Here is an 18,672-nt window from a genome sequence, read left to right on the forward strand (position 1 = left end):
GAACCGACAGCGTACTACCCCACAAGAGTTGTTCAATTATAGGCATTCATCATTGTGGATGGTGATTGAACGATGCTTTGGCGTGTTGAAGGCAAGGTTCCCGATCCTGAATGAAATGCACTCCTTCTCCCTCTCTAGACAACAGCTAATTATGACCGCTTGCTGTGCACTGCACAACTTTATTTGCATGTATAACCGGACGGATGAAATGTTCCATGTGTGGGAAGGATCATTTGTGCGTAACAGCGACGCAACCATAGTAGGAGCTGCATGCGTAGGCAGTGGGGGCACTGAAGAAGTTTTTAATGCTCGGGCACAACGAGCGATGTCGGAGTATCGTGATGCAATGATTGCTGCTATGTGGGCAGATTACACAGGCAACCGTGATTGAGCTTTTTGGGAATAGACTGTAAAAAATGTGGATATTACATTATTCAAACTCTGTTTTAAGTTTTAACCTTGTTTTTGTTGAAGAATATGTTGTGACAAAAATAGATGTTGGTTATGGAGGCATTAGGCAATGAAATCATGCTATGTTTGCATTTTTAACTGGACTTGCTTTTTCTTTCCTTTTGGTTTGTTCCTTTTGTGCTTCTCAAGTGGTTAGTAAGATCTCTTGAGATTGGACCACTCTTGTCAGGGAGGTCATATCTTATGTGATTGTTCCATAAGATATTATTCCCTTATCAAGGCTCCTAAGTACTCTATTTGAGGTTTGATATGGTTCTCATTCCTATTGAAAGGAAAGATGGGTGTAAGACCCTATCAGGTACTGTGATGAAATTATTATGTTCAGGGATACAGTAAAAGTGCTGAATGAAGGTTAGTAATATAGTTTCTAGGTTGTGTGAAGGCAATTCAATATATAATGAAGCAGTTGAGATGCAAAAATTATGAACCATTTGTATTTATTGGAAAGTGTATAACGCAAGCTGTAACTATTGTTGACATTGTTGGTTTTCTTTTATTTATAGGTACTGTGGCAATTAACTTGAGACTGTTTTTTGGACTGAAATTGTTAGTAAAAGATAGTAAATTTGGTCAATTGTTTAAAATATTAATTCCAACAATTGGCTAACCAGAAGCTTCCAACTTAACAACTTAACAATTTCTTGACAAAATTAAATTTTAAGCATTCACTATTGTGCTGGTACAATATATATATATATATATATATATAGGAAAAAGGAAAGAAAGCTAGAGGAATGCGACAATAACATACTATTGTAAAAGTACTATTAAGCCAATAACATACAGCTGTAACAGTCAAGAGTCAACCCCATACATATACCTAGCACTAGTAAAATGGATGGCTCAAGATTGTCCAAAAATAGTACACAACGCATCAAGTTCATGAGGAGTCAGTAGTACATAATAAGATAATATGGTTATAGGACATCATTATAACAGTTTGGTTTAGATCATTGTCATAATTAGCAGTAGTACAAGTGCGGTGCATAACAAACACCATCCAATGAACATTATCTTGACCATTTTTTTTGTCTGATCTAAGGGGTGGACCTTGTCACGCATGAGCCTCAATTCCTCTTGCAATACACACAACTCTTCTTGTAGTAGCTGGAAATTTTCAGCATATGACAATGGCGTCTTCAAGGGAATACACCATTGAAAAAACCCACATGCATCCTTTAGGCAACATTAAAATAGCCTATACCGGTTCTCATTTCTTTTATTCGAAATCCTCACGCTTGCTCTCAAGCCACATAAATAGTTGGAATTTCGGAACCGAAGGCCATTGTCAATATCCTCATGCATTGCGTCCAACATCTGCGAGAAGAAGCCACAAACCTACTCTCTTACACATTACAAAACGTAATCAATACTATAAAACAACCATTTGAACATGCTATCAATTCGTGCAACAAAAAATATAGCAACATATCTAAGCAGACCCTATGGCTATGCAATTTCCTATAACTGTTTTCAATTTTCGGTGCAAGATTAATACAAAACTTTCAAAGTTTTGAATTAGAAAACCATCATTCATAGAACCAGAACAGAGAAAACCAAAAGTAACGTCACAAAACCTTTCTGTTCATCACTATAATTGAGGAATTGGCCTGAACAACACCACATTATATCCATCATATCCAAATTGAATTCAACGAAATTCAGTCAAACCGACCACAAAAATCATCAAATTCACCAAGCTTAAATTCATGAATAATTAAACTAAACCCAATCAACTAAAACTAATAGTAAAAATTCACTAACGAAATTCAGTCAAATCGACTACAAAACCATCAAATTCACCAAGCTTAAATTCATGAATAATTAACTAAACCCAATCAACTAAAACTAATTGTAAAAATTCACCAACGAAATTCAGTCAAACCGACCATAAAATCATCAAATTCACCAAGCTTAAATTCATGAATAATTAAACTAAACCCAATCAACTAAAACTAATAGTAAAAATTCACTAACGAAATTCAGTCAAACCGACTACAAAACCATCAAATTAACCAAGCTTAAATTCATGAATAATTAACTAAACCCAATCAACTAAAACTAATAGTAAAAATTCACTAACGAAATTCAGTCAAATCGACCATAAAATCATCAAATTCACCAAGCTTAAATTCATGAATAATTAAACTAAACCCAATCAACTAAAACTAACAGTAAAACGAAACTAATAATCAGCTTTCTCGGCAACCAAACAGAGTGTTAAGAAAAATGAAAAAATCGAATGGGTTGTAAATCAAACATTGTTTCAACAGCAAAAGATGAGAATGTATCTAAAAGATTTTGAGAATGTAGGGCGTGTATGTTTGGATTGTAAATCAAATATTGTTTCAATAGCAAACAAAGAACAGAAAAATTGGGGGTTTTCCCGATTGGTGAGGAAAACAGGAAAAAAAAAAAAAAAAAACAAAAAAGTGAGAAATCTGTGAGTGAAGAAGGAACGGTTTGGTCTTTAAACAAAAACCCATTGACAAGCAAGGTGAAAGTGAGATTCGAACCTGGATCTTGGAGTGATGGGTCGGCAACTCGGCGGCGACAGAAGCTCGATTAGTTGCTGGGTCTTGGAGTGCTGACAATGGAGATGAGATCCGAGGAACATGAAGCCCAACCGTAGATCTTCTTTGGCCTCGATGGAGATGAGGACTGTGCGTGGATTTGGTTTTCTGCTCTCAGGGAAGAGAAGGGATAAAGAAGGAAAGAGAGGAGCAACGGGAATATGGATGTTCTGTCTCTTGATTAAAAAAATATTATTTCGTACTTTGGTCCGCTTTTTTTTATCATTCAAAACACACATACCAAACACATATTTTATATTTTTTGAACACTGAAAAATGTTGTTTAAACAATGATACCAAACACATTTTTTTGTTTTATTCACACTAAAAATACATTTTTCAACAACACTTTTTAAACCACAGTTTTCACATCTTTTTAAACTACAATTTTTGAAAACTATGACCAAACGGGCCCTAACTTTGTCTAAAATTTAACTCAGCTCTCTAACTTTCAACTTTGTTTAATTCAGTCCTCTTGTCAGTCTCCTTTAAAATTGCTTTGTTAACTTTTAACTTTGTTTGATACAAAAGTAACAAAACTACATTAGGGATCCTTAATGGCTCAATTTTGACAAAAAACTAACGAAATAACTGAATTGAACAAAGTTGAAAGTTACGGGATTATATTGAAAGAAAATAAAGTTAGAGGATTGAGTTGAGTTTTAGATAAAGTTAAAAAGGGTTTAAATTTATAATTGAATCTTGTTAACAAGTGCCCTTGTGACATTTTGTTAATGGACTAATTTAGAAAACTTTTATACTACCTAACTTTCATAGAAAGTATAAAAAATTGTAAAAATAAAAATAAAAATATTTCCTATAAATTTTCACTTTATAATTTAGCAAAAAATGGGAGGGAGGGAAAAGCACGGTGAAACGACGACGTTGTTTAACACCCACCCAGTAGTCGTCTTCTTCTTCTTCTACCTCCTCTAAACCCCAAATCCAAAAAAACAAACAGTATGCTCACACAGACACAGTCACAGTCACAGTCACACAACAATGAAGAAGCTCTATCCCATTACTCTCTCACGTGCGCTCTCACGTGCCCTATCTTCATCTTCATCTTCAACCTCAAGCTCAGCCCAATCGACTGCGTTTCCTCTGAAGCACGGGACGAAGGGGAACTTCGAGTCGGCTCTAGCGGAGCTCCGGCGCCACGTGGCGGCGGCGGAATTCGTCGCCATTGACTTGGAGATGAGCGGCGTCACCAGCGCCCCCTGGCGCGAGTCCTTCGAGTTTGACCGCTCCGACGTCCGCTACCTCAAAGTTAAGGACTCCGCCGAGAAGTTCGCCGTCGTTCAATTCGGCTTCTGTCCCTTTCGCTGGGACTCTTCCAAGCTCTCCTTCATCGCTCACCCGTATGTCACTCTAGCATTCCCTCACATTTTCTTTTTCCATGCTCTGTTTGGTTGCTCAGAATTTCTTTGTTTTCATTATTTTATTATTATTATTTTTTTTAAAGTTTCAATTTAGTGATTTATGATATTTGCTGTGTTGTGCTCTGTTTGGTTGCTCTGGATTTCTTTATTTATAAAAGTGCTTTTTTGGTGTTTAGGTTCAGAAAATGTAGGGAAATAAGCAATAGGGATTTTATGGTTTGGGATGTTAAGTTATATGCTCTGTTTGCTTGCTTACATTTTTTCGCTATCAAAAAATTTGCTCACTTTGGTTGTTCAATTGAGTGAGTTTGTTTGGAGAAGCTTGCACAATGCCAAATGGGGTTGAGTGAGAGAGAGAGAGAGATTTGCAGTGTGTATTCTAATCTATGAAATTTTGCAATCAATACCCTAATTTGATTTTAACTGTAATGTTGAACCACTATCCAAATTTTGTATCTGAGTTAACGGATTAATCTCATCATATAAGGATATAGTTTAGGATGCACATTGGAAATGCCCCCATCAAATGCTTCAGGTGTTTTTGCTTTCAATTCTTTGCCTGATATGCTTGATTTTTGTACTTTCATTGTTATTTTGTTGCCTCTTTGCACACTGCCTGTGTGCCTTTTCCTCTGTATTTTCTTTCATCTTTTTTCAATGAAGTTTATTAGCTGCACAGTAAGTTGTATACTTAGAATAATCTTGAATCAGGGTGTTACTGCCAAATTTTATAATTTGGGATTTGCATTGCAAATGCTTATAGTTTTTAGTTGACAGCTGTAATTAATCCACTTTACTGGCTCCAGGGAAAAATAGAAGTCAAATGGTCTGAAGTTATTCTCACATTGATAAATTTGACGATTATCATGTGCTTTGACAGGCACAATTTCTATGTCTTTCCGCGTCAAGAGGTTCCAATCGATGGCCCCTCTTACGAGTTTCTTTGGCAGACAACATCAATTGAATTCTTAGCCAAATATCAGTTTGATTTCAATGCCTGCATACGAGAAGGTAGTTTATCTACCTTTTCTTCTGGGTTGGATTGTATTGGACCTTTAGCTAACTATTACGATTTTGTAGTTATTGCACATGGTTTTTTGGTTTACCTGTGAAAGTTGTAATGTATAGAATTTGTGTTTGAATGGGCATGTAGTGCCTTATATTAAATACAATAACACCCAGGATGTCTTATATATAAAATTATGAAAAGGTAGAACAGAAAGTTGGTGGGATTTCAGTGTGGGCAACTGGTAATGCTCTCCCCCACTGCGAGTAGATTGAACATTCAGATTTGAATGCATAAAGCCAAAAATGTTTCCAATTTGTTGCATTGATTATTAAGATCTGTCAATTAAGTAAGTAGTAAAAAATGACATTTCAATAGAGAGTATGACTTTGGATTGAATGGAATGGTGGAAAAGAGTACATGTGGCCAAGCCTAGCTAATATGTTTAGGATCCATAGCCACCCCAAAAAGTTCAAGACTAAGGTTTGGTTTTTGTTGTTGTCATAGTATTGATTATTAAGATCTAAGATAAGAAAACTGCAGGGATAAGTGGGGCTGCTGCCTGTGTAGAGGAGGGTGTGGGGGAGGTGCGGGGTGGGGGGGGGGGGGGGGTGGCGGGGGGGATCCATTACTCTGACAGTTTTGATGTACTCTGATTTACTTTGTTGGTAGATTTGCAGCATCTAGAATGCTAGAAAAGCTATTTTATTTAATTGATTATTTTGCCATACAAATTAGACACATGTTTCCACCATGTCATTCATCATGCTATTTATGATCTTTCAGTTTGAGAATTTAAATCTTGGATAATCTCAGGAATATCTTATTTATCCAGAGGACAAGAAAAGGAAGCATTAAGACGTTTGAGTATGGCATACGAGGACGAGTTATCAGATACATGGTGCAACATGAAAGAAGTCAGAGACATTCCAATAGACCGCATGGCTGATGTTCTGTTTGCTGAACGAATCAAGAATAGGTTCAGTGAATGGCATGATGGATTATTACAGGATAGACATGGAGGGTCCCAACTTCAGTGGAACTCAAATGACTCAAAGCAACAATTTCAAACTGTTTTCTTTAAAATGCGTCCAACTCTTAATCTGACCGGCTTTACTTCTCATCAGTTTAGGTTAATTCAATTGGTAATGTGTTGTATTCACAATTTTATCTTCTAATTTAAGTTTATGACTTGTGATAAAATTCTCTTAGAAATGTAGTTTGGAAAGTGATTTTTAGGAATGAGTTTGTGGGATTAAAACTGTGTGTATCTAACTTACCAATTGAAAAAAAGAAAAGAAAAAGCCTTAAGGATTGTTTGGTAATTTCCCAAAGTTAGTCAGACCTTGTCTATCTACTCACCCTCTCTCGTTCAGAGAAAATTATAATTTTATATGCTGGATGTGGACTTATATACAGCACTACAGCTTTATATTACATAAAAAACAAAGTAACGTTTAATTCAGTGTTTCCTTAGCAGACCTAGTTTCTTAGGCTTCTCGCAAGCATAGCTCAAGGTTTTTGTATGTATGTTTTGAGCATTAGGCATTTAGGAGGTGTGACTTGGATTTAGTTATTCACTTCCTTATTATGAAGCATGATGTATATTGAAACCAATTACATTTAACTGACACTGCCTCAATTTTTCCTCTTTCTTTTTTGATATACCTTATAATCATAAGCACTTTTTGGTTTTTTGCTGTTACGATCTTAAGTCTAAAAGCTGTCGTCAACTCCAGTCTTCATAAAACATTTTGAGAAATTCAACACATATATATATTTTTAGATTCTATTGTGCTCTGTCTAAGCTACTATGAAATATTAATAACTTATGCACAAGACATTAAGTTCTTAACTCAATTCAATTCTAAGTTTTTCTACTATGCAAGATAGGAAGGTGGATTTTGGATAACTGATGGTTCAACAGGTTTGCAAGTTGGTGGTTATGTTTTCCTTGTCTGTCTAACACATCCTTTTGTCTTATGAAGTATTCATTCTTAATCTACCAGGACTAGGATGCATATTGGTTCTATATAGTTGTAGCCTAATAAGATCTACTAACGCATTTATTGACTTATCAAGTGTCTGCCTTCTAGAACTTCAAAGCCCTCTTTCTAATCTCCAAGTCTTTGTTTGGTCTGCAATCTATATCTAACATGTTTGAATTCATTCATTTATCTTCTTTTTTGTGGAGAATAAGATGCTTTTTTTCTTGCACAATGGCCTTATCTAGCTGAATATAATATTGAAAATATGCAGGTCATTAACAAGCACTTCAAAGATCTTTCTTATGTGTGTGTGAATGGTGATGATTTATGTTCACAACAACTAGTAGTGTATACAGAATCGAAGGATGACAGGGATTTGCTTATGGTAAGATAAGTTTTTATATGTCCTTGATGTAAAATCTATTTGATGTGCACATACATATGAGAGTTATTTTCCAAATGTTCTGATATGGAAGTTGGTTAAATTGTTATCAGTTACTTTTTTTTTTGCTTACAACAAGTGGGGGAAGGGGGGATTCAAACCCAACTGGGCCATGCCACTGAGGCTTTTATCAATTTCTAAAACTGTAATTTGAATTTATTTTTCCCTTCAAGGCAGTCTTAGTGGTTTCAAGTTTTGTGTGATTTCATCTGTGCCTCACAAGAAATTAAAATATTCCGTATCCTAATCTTTTGCAGAAGGAGGTGAAAGATGAGAATCGCAGAGTAGCAGAGATGAAAATCCAAGCTGCAATTGGGTTTCACCATGTTATTGACCTACTTTCATCGGAGCAGAAGTTGATTGTTGGTCACAATTGCTTCCTGGGTAAAATTCTCATTCCAAGTTTCATGAAGAGGTTGTTATCATTATTTAGTATTACTAAGTACTTTCTATCTGTGACACAGATATTGCACATGTATACGGCAAATTCATAGGTCCTCTTCCGTCGACTGCTGAAGAATTTGTCTCCTCTGTTAACAAGTACTTTCCACATATTGTTGACACCAAAATACTTTTGAATGCCAATCTTGTACTCCAACAACGGATGAAGAAGTCCAGCACAACACTATCCTCAGCATTTGCTTTGTTGTGTCCATAAATTGCTGTTAGTTCTAAAAGCACGGGGCTTACTTTTCAGCAATGTGTGCAAGTGGAGGCTCAAGTGGATGATATGAGGTGTGATTGCCATTCTGCCCATAAACTATAGCTTGGTAGTGCTTTATTCCATTTGGTTTTGCAACTAAGTTATCATTGTAGACTTGTACACTAGTGGACCCTCCAAACTTGGTATATATTCAGTCTAATACACTAAATATTTGCATTATGGGATGTATAGATGTGCACGTATTGCTTCTGTGTCTTTCATACATCATAGTTATCTTCAACGCTTAAATATTCAAGCATAAAATGTTTACCATTTTATCTTGGCACAAATTGTTAATGAAGCATAGCGCCTAATAGTCTTTTTCTTGTCCAAGTGGCAGAATTGATAGCTCTATTGAACACATTTGCAGGTCCTCCAACTGGAACTCTGGAGCCAAGCACGAAGCTGGGTATGATGCTTTTATGACAGGATGTATCTTTGTGCAGGCCTGCAGTTATCTAGGCATTGATTTTAAACTCCATTCGCCATCTGAAAATTTAGCTCACAATGAAAAGCTCTGTAAGCACGTCAACCATCTATATCTCAGTTGGATTAATGGAGACATCATTGATTTAAGTACTGGTAATAAGGTTGCAGAGTTGTTTGGAACTAATGACTTCAAAAAGAAATACCCAAATATTTTGTTTGAGAACATTGTTTTAATCTGGGGATTCCCATCCAAACTCAAGGCAAGGGAGATAACGGAATCCGTCTGTAAAGTCTTCGGCCTGACCTCTGTAACCTCTGTTTACCACTTAGATGAAACTGCAGTGTTTGTTCAGTTCAGCAAGCCAGAATTTGTCTCTTATTTTCTGCTTCTAAAGGAAAATTTAGAGAAAAGTGATGGTCCAATCTCAGTTTTGCACCCTCTTGCAAAACTTTTGGAAGGTGGAAACACTCATGCTGGGAATTATGAAACTTATAAAGAGATTTGCAGCTCCCCAATTTCGAAAGTCTTGTTTGCCAATCAGGCAGAGGCAGTTGGTATTAAATGGAAGAGGGAAGCGGTGGAACCCAAGATAGCAGTGGAGAGCAAAGAACCTACGAGTTTCTGGGAAGAAAATGCGGTAAACAATTCTACTAAATCTTCTGAAAAGTCAAAGCAAGGGAAGGTACACAACGCAAAAAAAGGATTTGGATCCTCTCCATTTCCCTTTGAAACGGAGAGTATCCATTTCATGGCCAGGAGTGATTTGAAATAAATGAAAGGTTAGGATGTGACACATCATTTAAAGAGATACTGACTAATGCTTCTACGAAGTTAATGGAGGATTCTGTCTAAACTCTGGTTAAGAAATTATATTTTAGCAAAAAGAAAAAAAAAAAGCTAAATTAAAAATTACACCTTTTTACTTTGCTTGAAATGCAACCTAGTCCTCTAACTTTCAACTTTGTTCAATTTAGTCCTTTCGTTAGTCTCCATTCAAATTGCGTTGTTAACTCTTAACTTTTTTATTTTTGGTAAAGTACTATTTTAGTTTTTAAATTTTATCAAAAATTTGTTTTTTATTTCTAAAGTTTTCTAAATTTGTTTTTTTTTTTTTTCCTTATACCATTGAAAAGTTTGTCTTTCCTTTTTAAATTATTGAAAATGTTTTACTTTGTCCATAAACTTAAAAAAAAGGAGATATTTTTCATCCCTAAACTATTAAAAAACATTTATTTATCCCTATTTTTTTGTTTTTTTCTCTAACTATTAAAAATACTGTTTACAAATTTTAAGGATGAAAAAAGAAAATTTTAAAGTTTAGGGAGAAAAGAAAACTTTTGATAAAATTTAGGGCTCAAAATAGTATTTTGCTTTTTTTTTTTTTTTTTTAAAATAATTTAGCCAAAGAATAAAAAATGTTTAAGGAATATCTTGACGAAACGACGACGTTTAGTTTAACACCCACCCGGTAATCTTCTTCTACCTCCTCTAAACCCCAAAATCCAAAACCACGAACAAAAACAAACAAACAGCATGCTCACACAGACACAGACACAGACACAGACACAGTCACACAACAATGAAGAAGCTCTATCCCATTACTCTCTCACGTGCGCTCTCACGTGCCCTATCTTTTTCATCTTCATCTTCAACCTCAAGCTCAGCCCAATCGACTGCGTTCCCTCTGAAGCACGTGACGAAGGGGAACTTCGAGTCGGCTCTAGCGGAGCTCCGGCGCCACGTGGCAGCGGCGGACTTCGTCGCCATTGACTTGGAGATGAGCGGCGTCACCAGCGCCCCCTGGCGCGAGTCCTTCGAGTTCGACCGCTCCGACGTCCGCTACCTCAAAGTTAAGGACTCCGCCGAGAAGTTCGCCGTCGTTCAATTCGGCGTCTGTCCCTTTCGCTGGGACTCTTCCAAGCTCTCCTTCATCGCTCACCCGTATGTCACTTTAGCATTCCCTCACATTTTCTTTTTCCACGCTCTGTTTGGATGCTCAGAATTTCTTTGTTTTCATTATTTTATTAATTCTTTTTTTTTAAGTTTCAATTTAGTGATTTATGATATTTGCAGTGTTGTGCTCTGTTTGGTTGCTCTGGATTTCTTTATTTATAAAAAGTGCTTTTATGGTGTTTAGGTTCAGAAAATGTAGGGAAATAAGCAATAGGGAGTTTATGGTTTGGGATGTTAAGTTATATGCTCTGTTTGCTTGCTTACATTTTTCGCTGTCAAAAAATTTGCTCACTTTGGCTGTTCAATTGAGTGAGTTTGTTTGGGGATGCTTGCACAATGCCAAATGGGGTTTATGAGCTTCTCAGATATTCAGCTTCATCCAAATTTAATGTATACTTGTTAAAGAGGTAGAGAGATTTGCAGTGCTTACTTTAATCTATGTAATTTTGCAATGTATACCCTAATTTGATATTAATTTGTAATGTTGAACCACTATCCAAATTTTGTATCTGAGTTAACAGATTAGTCTCATCATATCAGGATATATTTTAGGATGCACATTGCTAATGCCCCCATCAAGTGCTTCAGGTGTAAACATAGAAACTGATTTGGACAGTGCGGTGGACATTGCAAAATAATCTCGTATCAGGGTGCTACTGCCAAATTTTATAATTTGGGATTCGCATTGCAAATTCCGTATAGCTTTTAGTTGACAGCTGTAATTAACTCACTTTTTTTGGCTCCAGGAAAAATAGAAGTCAAATGGTCTGAAGTTATTCTCACTTTGATAAATTTGACGATTATCATGTGCTTTGACAGGCACAATTTCTATGTCTTTCCGCGTCAAGAGGTTCCGATCGATGGCCCCTCTTACGAATTCCTCTGGCAGACAACATCAATTGAATTCTTAGCCAAATATCAGTTTGATTTCAATGCCTGCATACGAGAAGGTAGTTTATCTTGCTTTTGTTTTGGGTTGGATTGTATTGGAGCTTTAGCTAACTATTATGATATTGTAGTTGTTGCACGTGGTTTTTTGTTTTACCTGTGAAAGTTGTAATGTATAGAATTTGTGTTTGAATGGGCATGTAGTGCCTTAAATTAAATACAATAACGCCCAGGATGTCTTATATATAAAATTATGAAAAGGTAGAACAGAAAGTTAGTGGGATTTCAGGGTGGGCAACTGGTCATGCTCTCCCCCACTGCCAGTAGATTGAACATTCAGATTTGAATGCATAAAGCCAAAAATGTTTCCAATTTGTTGCATTGATTATTAAGATCTGTCAATTAAGGAATTAGTAAAAAATGACATGTCAATAGAGAGTATGACTTTGGATTGAGTAGAATGGCGAAAAAGAGTACATGTGGCCAACCTTGACTAATATGTTTAGGATCCATAGCTGACCCCAAAAAATTCAAGACTAAGGTTTGGTTGTTGTTGTTATAGAATTGATTATTAAGATCTAAGATGAGAAAACTGCAGGGATAAGCAGAGCTGCTGCCCCTGTGGAGAGGGAGAGAGGGGGGGGGGGGGGTGTTTCCTTGCAGCATCTAGAATGCTAGAAAGGCTATTTTTTATTTAATTGATTATTTTGCCTTACAAATTAACACCTGTTTCCACCATGTCGTTCATCATGCTATTTATGATCTTTCAGTTTGAGAATTTAAATCTTGGATAATCTCAGGAATATCTTATTTATCCAGAGGACAAGAAGAGGAAGCATTAAGACGTTTGAGTATGGCATACGAGGATGAGTTATCAGATACATGGTGCAACTTGAAAGAAGTCAGAGACATTCCAATAAACCGCATGGCTGACGTTCTGTTTTCTGAACGAATCAAGAATACATTCAGCGAATGGCGTGATGGATTATTACAGGATAGAAATGGAGGGTCCCAACTTCAATTGAACTCAAATGACTCAAAGCAACAATTTCAAACTGTTTTCTTTAAAATGCGTCCAGCTCTTAGTCTGGCCGGCTTTACTTCTCATCAGTTTAGGTTAATTCAAATGGTAATGTGTTGTATTCTCATTTATCTTCTAATTTAAGTTTGTTAATTGTGAGAAAATTCTCTTAGAAATGTAGTTTGGAAAATTATCCTTAGGAATGAGGTTGTGGGATTGAAAGTTGAAACTCAGTGTGTCTAACTTACCAATTGAAAAATAAAAATAAAAATCCTTGAGAACTGTTTGGTAATTTCCCAAAGTCAGTCAGACCTTGTCTATCCACTCACCCTCTGTCATTCAGAGAAAATTATATCATTTTATATGCTAGATGTGGACTTACATACAGCACTACAGCTGTATATTACCTAAAAAACAAAGTAAAATTTAATTAACTCAGTTTTTTCTCAGCAGACCTAGTTTCTTAGGCTTCTCGCAAGCATAGCTCAAGGTTTTTGTATGTATGTTTTGAGCATTAGGCATTTAGGAGTTGTGACCTGGATTTAGTTATTCACTTGCTTATTATGAAGCATGATGTACATTGAAACCATTTAACACTTAACTAACACTTCCTCAATTTTTTCTCATTGTTTTTTGATATACCTTATAGTCATAAACACTTTTTGGCTGTTAGCTGAAGTTAAAATGTGTTACGATCTTAAGTCTAAAAGCTGTCGTCAACTCCAGTCTTCATAAAACATATTGAGAAATTCAACATTTTTTTTTTTGAGATTCTATTGTGCTCTGTCTAAGCTACTTTGAAATATTAAAAACTTATGTATAAGACATTAAACTTCTTAACTCAATTTCAATTCTAATTTTTTTCTACTATGCAAGATAGGTAGGTGGATTTTGGATGATTGATGGTTCAACTGGATTGCAAGTTGGTAGTTATGTTTTGCCTTTTCTGTCTTAACACTTCCTTTTGTCTTATGCAGTGTTCATTGTTAATGTACCAGGATTAGCATGCATATTGGTTCTATATAGTTATAGCCTAATAAGATCTGCAAATGCATTTATTAACTTATCAAGTGTCTGCCTTATAGAACTTTAAAGTCCTCTTTCTAATCTCCAAATCTTTGTTTGGTCTGCAATTTATATCTAACATGTTTGAATTCATTTATTTATTTACTTTTTTGTAGATAATACGATGCTTCTTTTCTCACACAATGGCTTTATCTAGCTGAATATGAAATTGAAAATATGCAGGTCATTAACAAGCACTTCAGAGATCTTTCTTATGTTCGTGTGAATGGTGATGATTTATGTTCACAACATTTAGTAGTGTATATGGAATCGAAGGATGACAGGGGCATGCTTATGGTAAGATAAGTTTATATAAGTCCTTGGTGTAAAATCTATTTGATGTGCACATACATATGAAGTTATTTTCCAAATGTTCTGATATGGAAGTTGGTTAAATTGTTATCAATTTTTTTTTTCTTGCTTACAACAAGTGGGGGAAGGTGGGATTTGAACCCAACTAGGCCATGCCACTGAGGCTTTTAGCAATTATTATCAATTTCTAAAACTGTAATTTGAATTTATTTTTCCCTTCAAGGCAGTCTTAATGGTTTCAAGTTTTGTCTGGCTAGATTCTAAAATTTGAGCTCAGAATTTTAATTTCAGTGGATGAAAGGATAGAATTATTAAAATTTAAAAATATATATTGAAAATATGAATTCCGAGGCTTAGATTTTTGGCATCTCATGTCAAATCTATTTTTTGAGTGATTTCATCTGTACCTCACAAGAAATTAAAATATTCTGTATCCTAATCTTTTGCAGAAAGAGGTGAAAGATGAAAATCGCAGAGTAGCAGAGATGAAAATCCAAGCTGCAATTGGGTTTCGCCACATTATTGACCTCCTTTCAGCGGAGAAGAAGTTGATTGTTGGTCATAATTGCTTCCTGGGTACAATTTTCATTCCAAGTTTCATGAAGAGGTTGTTATCATTTTTTAGTATTACTAAGTACTCTCCATCTGTGACACAGATATTGCACATGTATACAGCAAATTCGTAGGTCCTCTTCCTTCGGCTGCTGAAGAATTTGTCTCCTCTGTTAACAAGTTTTTTCCACATATCATTGACACCAAAATACTTTTGAATGCCAATCATGTACTCCAACAACGGATGAAGAAGTCCAGCACATCACTATCCTCAGCATTTGCTTTGTTGTGTCCACAAATTGCTGTTAGTGCTAAAAGTACGGGGCTTACTTTTCAGCAATGTGTGCAAGTGGAGGTTCAAGTGGATGATATGAGGTGTGCTTGCCATTCTGCCCTTAAAACTATAGCTTGGTAGTGCTTTATTCCATTTGGTTTTGCAACTAAGTTATCATTGTAGACTTATACACTAGAGAACCATCCAAACTTGGTATATATTCAGTCTAATACACTAAATATCTGCATTATGGGATGTATAGTTGGGCACATATTGCTTCTGTGTCTTTCATACATCATAGTTATCTTCAACGCTTAAATATTCGAGCATAAAATGTTTACCATTTTATCTTGGCACAAATTGTTAATGAAGCATAGTAGCTACTAGTCTTTTCTTATCCAAGTGGCCGAGTTGATACCTCTATTGAAAATATTTGCAGGTCCTCCAACTGGAACTCTGGAGCCAAGCATGAAGCTGGGTATGATGCTTTTATGACAGGATGTATCTTTGTGCAGGCCTGCAGTTATCTAGGCATTGATTTTAAACTCCATTCGTCCTCTGAAAATTTAGCTCACAATGAAAAGCTCTGTAAGCACGTCAACCATCTATATCTCAGTTGGATTAATGGAGACATCATTGATTTAAGTACTGGTAATAAGGTTGCAGAGTTGTTTGGAACTAATTACTTCAAAAAGAAGTACCTAAATATTTTGTTTGAGAACATTGTTTTAATCTGGGGATTCCCATCCAAACTTAAGGCAAGAGAGATAAGAGAATGCGTCTCTAAAGTCTTCGGCCCGACCTCTGTAACTTCTGTTTACCACTTAGATGAAACTGCAGTGTTTGTTCAGTTCAGCAAGCCAGAATTTGTCTCTGATTTTCTGCTTCTAAAGGAAACTTTAGAGAAAAGTGATGGTCCAATCTCAGTTTTGCATCCTCTTGCAAAACTTTTGGAAGGTGGAAACACTCGTGCTGGGAATTATGAAACTTATAAAGAGATTTGCAGCTCACCCATTTCGAAAGTCTTGTTTGCCAATCAGGCAGAGGCGGTCGGTATTAAATGGAAGAGGGAAGCTGTGGAACCCAAGATAGCAGTGGAGAGCAAAGAACATTCGAGTTTCTGGGAAGAAAATGCAGTAAACAATTCTACTAAATCTTCTGAAAAGTCAAAGCAAGGGAAGGTACACAATGCGGAAAAAGATATGTTGGGTGGCAATTATGAGATCATAGATTCTTTATATGCTGCTGAAGTCAATCAAATTAGAACAAAATTGTGACTTTGGTCCTAAGCTGCGGAATCTGTTACTTAAACGTTATTTTGTACCATTGCAATTCATTTAAAAAATGCCTTGTAAGCGTTGTATTTTATTAGTAAATGCTGTTTTTGGTTTACAAATGTTAGGATTAGGAATGTAACAAATAGGAACAGCAAAGGAAATTATATAATGAATTTGCATCAGAATGGCCTTTTCATTTCTCTTTATTATACTTTTTGAGCCATGTAATATTTGTGAGTTCACAATTTAATAATACGTTAGTTACTTCATTTTATCATCAACTGGCATGAAAGCCTGAATAAAAGCAACTGCACAGTATTAAGGGTTTGCAAATACTGACTGAGTTGCATCAACTCAATGGTTCCTTGTTGCTCAACTTGTTAATTAGTAATCACAACAGGCAAAGTACAATATATTGAATGAAACTTGTAGCAACAAAAGCAAATTAAATAATACAACGCTCCATAGGCATTGATCAATCAATTTACAATACCAACAACCATAAAAATAAAAGATTAATCCCTAGGACTAGGATTACCTTAACTAATATAATCTATCCTATTAGTATTCTACATGAAAACATAGAAAATAAGCAACACACCCCCAAGAATAGTTAAAAAATATGATGCAAAAGACAGCTTGATGGTAGAATTTAGTGGAGGCCCCCAGTTGAAATCCCAAGCATCATAATCGCCTGAATCACCACCTCCTTTAGGTGAAGGTGCGGAAGTTGGAGACTCAACTTCGGATTGCACCATTACGCGGATGACCAGTTTCTGACCAGCTTTGCAGTGATCAGGCTGCCCACTGATGAAGTAGAAAAACCCGTATCGATCAATTTGCAAAACTGTATTTCCATCTTCAAATTTGGAGATTGGGTTGGACACAACACAGTTCCGGTAATCAGTGTAGTTCACTACCAGCACTGAGTCATTCTGGTACTTAAAATCTGTAAGACATTTAAAGTTAGCAGAGTGTTAATTAAGTTTTTATTGGTTTAGATAGAAAATATTTAGTGAGAAATTCTTTAATCAAGAGAAAGAAGCAAATTTCATAGCAAAGAGATACTATTGCCTAAGGTAACTGAAAAGACACAAGTCCTTCTCAAAGCTTCACTAATCACCATTAACATCCTCATCAACAAAAACAACAACCAAGTCTTAGTTCCAAAATTTTAAAGCATACAATAGATTATAACACCCTCCAATACCAAAAACTTATTCAACAACTACATTCCATTGAAGAAAACCCTATGATTCTGTGAACTTACAAAGAATATCTCCAACATGGAACCTATTTTCTGTAGCCCACTTGAAGTAAGTATCAGACTCATTTCCAGTGGGTTTGATCCAACCCATCTCGCCACCAACTTGGAACTGAAAAGAAGACACAGGCACAGCAACCAAAGTGACACAAAATGCAGAAAAGATCATGACATTGTTGAAGAATATAGTAACTGAAGGAGAAGCCATTGTCAAATGCTAGTGAAGAGTACTCAGCAAAATGGAACTAATGAAAAAGAAAGAGAGATCAATTCGAGAGTTTTAATGAGAGGGAAAAGAAAGTGGGATATCGGTTAAGTTAGTTATTCCTCACACGTTGGTGTGAAGCGGGGGAGGTGGGCAGTTAAAAACCCAGTAGCAGTAGTAGACCACCACCTAGTACGTGGCACGTGCATGCGTGTTCGCACGTTCTATGATCAATTGGTTGAACGGTTTAGATCTTTTTTTCTCGTGACACCAATTTTATCTGTATATATTAAGAGGATTCAAAAAGTTAGTTATTGTTTTTTTTTATGTCAAAAATACTCATAAATTAATTAACCAACAACTTAAAAATGAGGTTAAAATAGTAAATTGGCAAAAAAAAAGTTAGTTATTGTTTTTTTTTTACTGTAAAAAATACTCCTACCTAAAACTTAAAAATTGGATTAAAATAGTAAATTAACAAAAATAATAAATTCATGCTTCTACTTTGAAATATCTTCATGTTTCTAATAAACTCCTACTTTTACATTGATTTAAATTTCTACTTCTAATCATTTTTTTCCTACAAAATAGGATCACTCTTTTGTTAGTTTTAAAACTCCTCCAATCTACAAAACTTACTCCACGTTTTGTTTTCTTTTGTTTTGTTTGTTTGTTTTTTTTTTTGTTTGTTTTTTTTTTTTTTTTTTTTTTTTTTTTGTAATTGAAAAAAGTAGAAATCCCAAATTATAATAAATGCAAATGATTAATCTTTTGAGTTCCAGTTGATCAATTGGTAAAGTATTGTTGAATAAGAGATTTGGGATTCAACCCCCACTTATACTAAAGACCGATTGGTGTCTTAGTCT

At 35.5% G+C, this 18,672-nt stretch overlaps 2 protein-coding genes and 1 pseudogene across 5 annotated transcripts; 2 read left to right on the forward strand and 1 right to left on the reverse strand.

The window, feature by feature from the left end:
• The first annotated feature begins 3,904 nt into the window (after positions 1–3,904).
• LOC126694304 (poly(A)-specific ribonuclease PARN-like) lies at positions 3,905–16,533 on the forward strand. Of its 4 annotated transcripts, XM_050390470.1 has the most exons (8): positions 3,905–4,117; positions 10,649–10,936; positions 11,768–11,898; positions 12,637–12,965; positions 14,106–14,219; positions 14,684–14,810; positions 14,891–15,161; positions 15,500–16,533. In XM_050390470.1, the coding sequence occupies exons 1-8, from the start codon at positions 4,047–4,049 to the stop codon at positions 16,335–16,337; spliced, it is 2,169 nt and encodes a 722-aa protein (XP_050246427.1). In that variant the 5' UTR covers positions 3,905–4,046; the 3' UTR covers positions 16,338–16,533. The 4 variants fall into 4 exon arrangements, with proteins under 4 accessions (XP_050246427.1, XP_050246429.1, XP_050246426.1 ...); XM_050390469.1 differs by lacking the exon at positions 3,905–4,117 and having other exon boundaries at positions 10,368–10,936; XM_050390471.1 differs by lacking the exon at positions 3,905–4,117 and having other exon boundaries at positions 10,919–10,936; positions 12,656–12,965.
• LOC126694305 (poly(A)-specific ribonuclease PARN-like) lies at positions 4,263–9,954 on the forward strand (annotated as a pseudogene).
• Positions 16,534–16,849: 316 nt separating the features above from the next.
• On the reverse strand, positions 16,850–17,809 carry LOC126695746 (stellacyanin-like). The gene is made up of 2 exons (XM_050392567.1): positions 17,608–17,809; positions 16,850–17,286 (listed from the first exon to the last, which is right to left on the reverse strand). Exons 1-2 carry the CDS (start codon positions 17,807–17,809, stop codon positions 16,907–16,909), a joined length of 582 nt encoding a protein of 193 aa, XP_050248524.1. The 3' UTR covers positions 16,850–16,906.
• Positions 17,810–18,672: the final 863 nt, after the last annotated feature.

This window comes from Quercus robur, chromosome 8 (genome assembly GCF_932294415.1).
Source record: "Quercus robur chromosome 8, dhQueRobu3.1, whole genome shotgun sequence".
Classification (NCBI taxonomy): Eukaryota; Viridiplantae; Streptophyta; class Magnoliopsida; order Fagales; family Fagaceae; genus Quercus; species Quercus robur.

Coding starts and splice junctions, on each gene's coding strand:
- LOC126694304 (XM_050390469.1), top strand. CDS start 10,575: ATGAAGAAGCTCTATCCCATTACTCTCTCACGTGCGCTCTCACGTGCC. Junction 12,966..14,105: donor AGTTTAGGTTAATTCAAATG/GTAATGTGTTGT, acceptor GAAAATATGCAG/GTCATTAACAAGCACTTCAG. Junction 14,811..14,890: donor TGGTCATAATTGCTTCCTGG/GTACAATTTTCA, acceptor TCTGTGACACAG/ATATTGCACATGTATACAGC.
- LOC126695746 (XM_050392567.1), bottom strand. CDS start 17,809: ATGGCTTCTCCTTCAGTTACTATATTCTTCAACAATGTCATGATCTTT. Junction 17,287..17,607: donor CCATGTTGGAGATATTCTTT/GTAAGTTCACAG, acceptor AATGTCTTACAG/ATTTTAAGTACCAGAATGAC.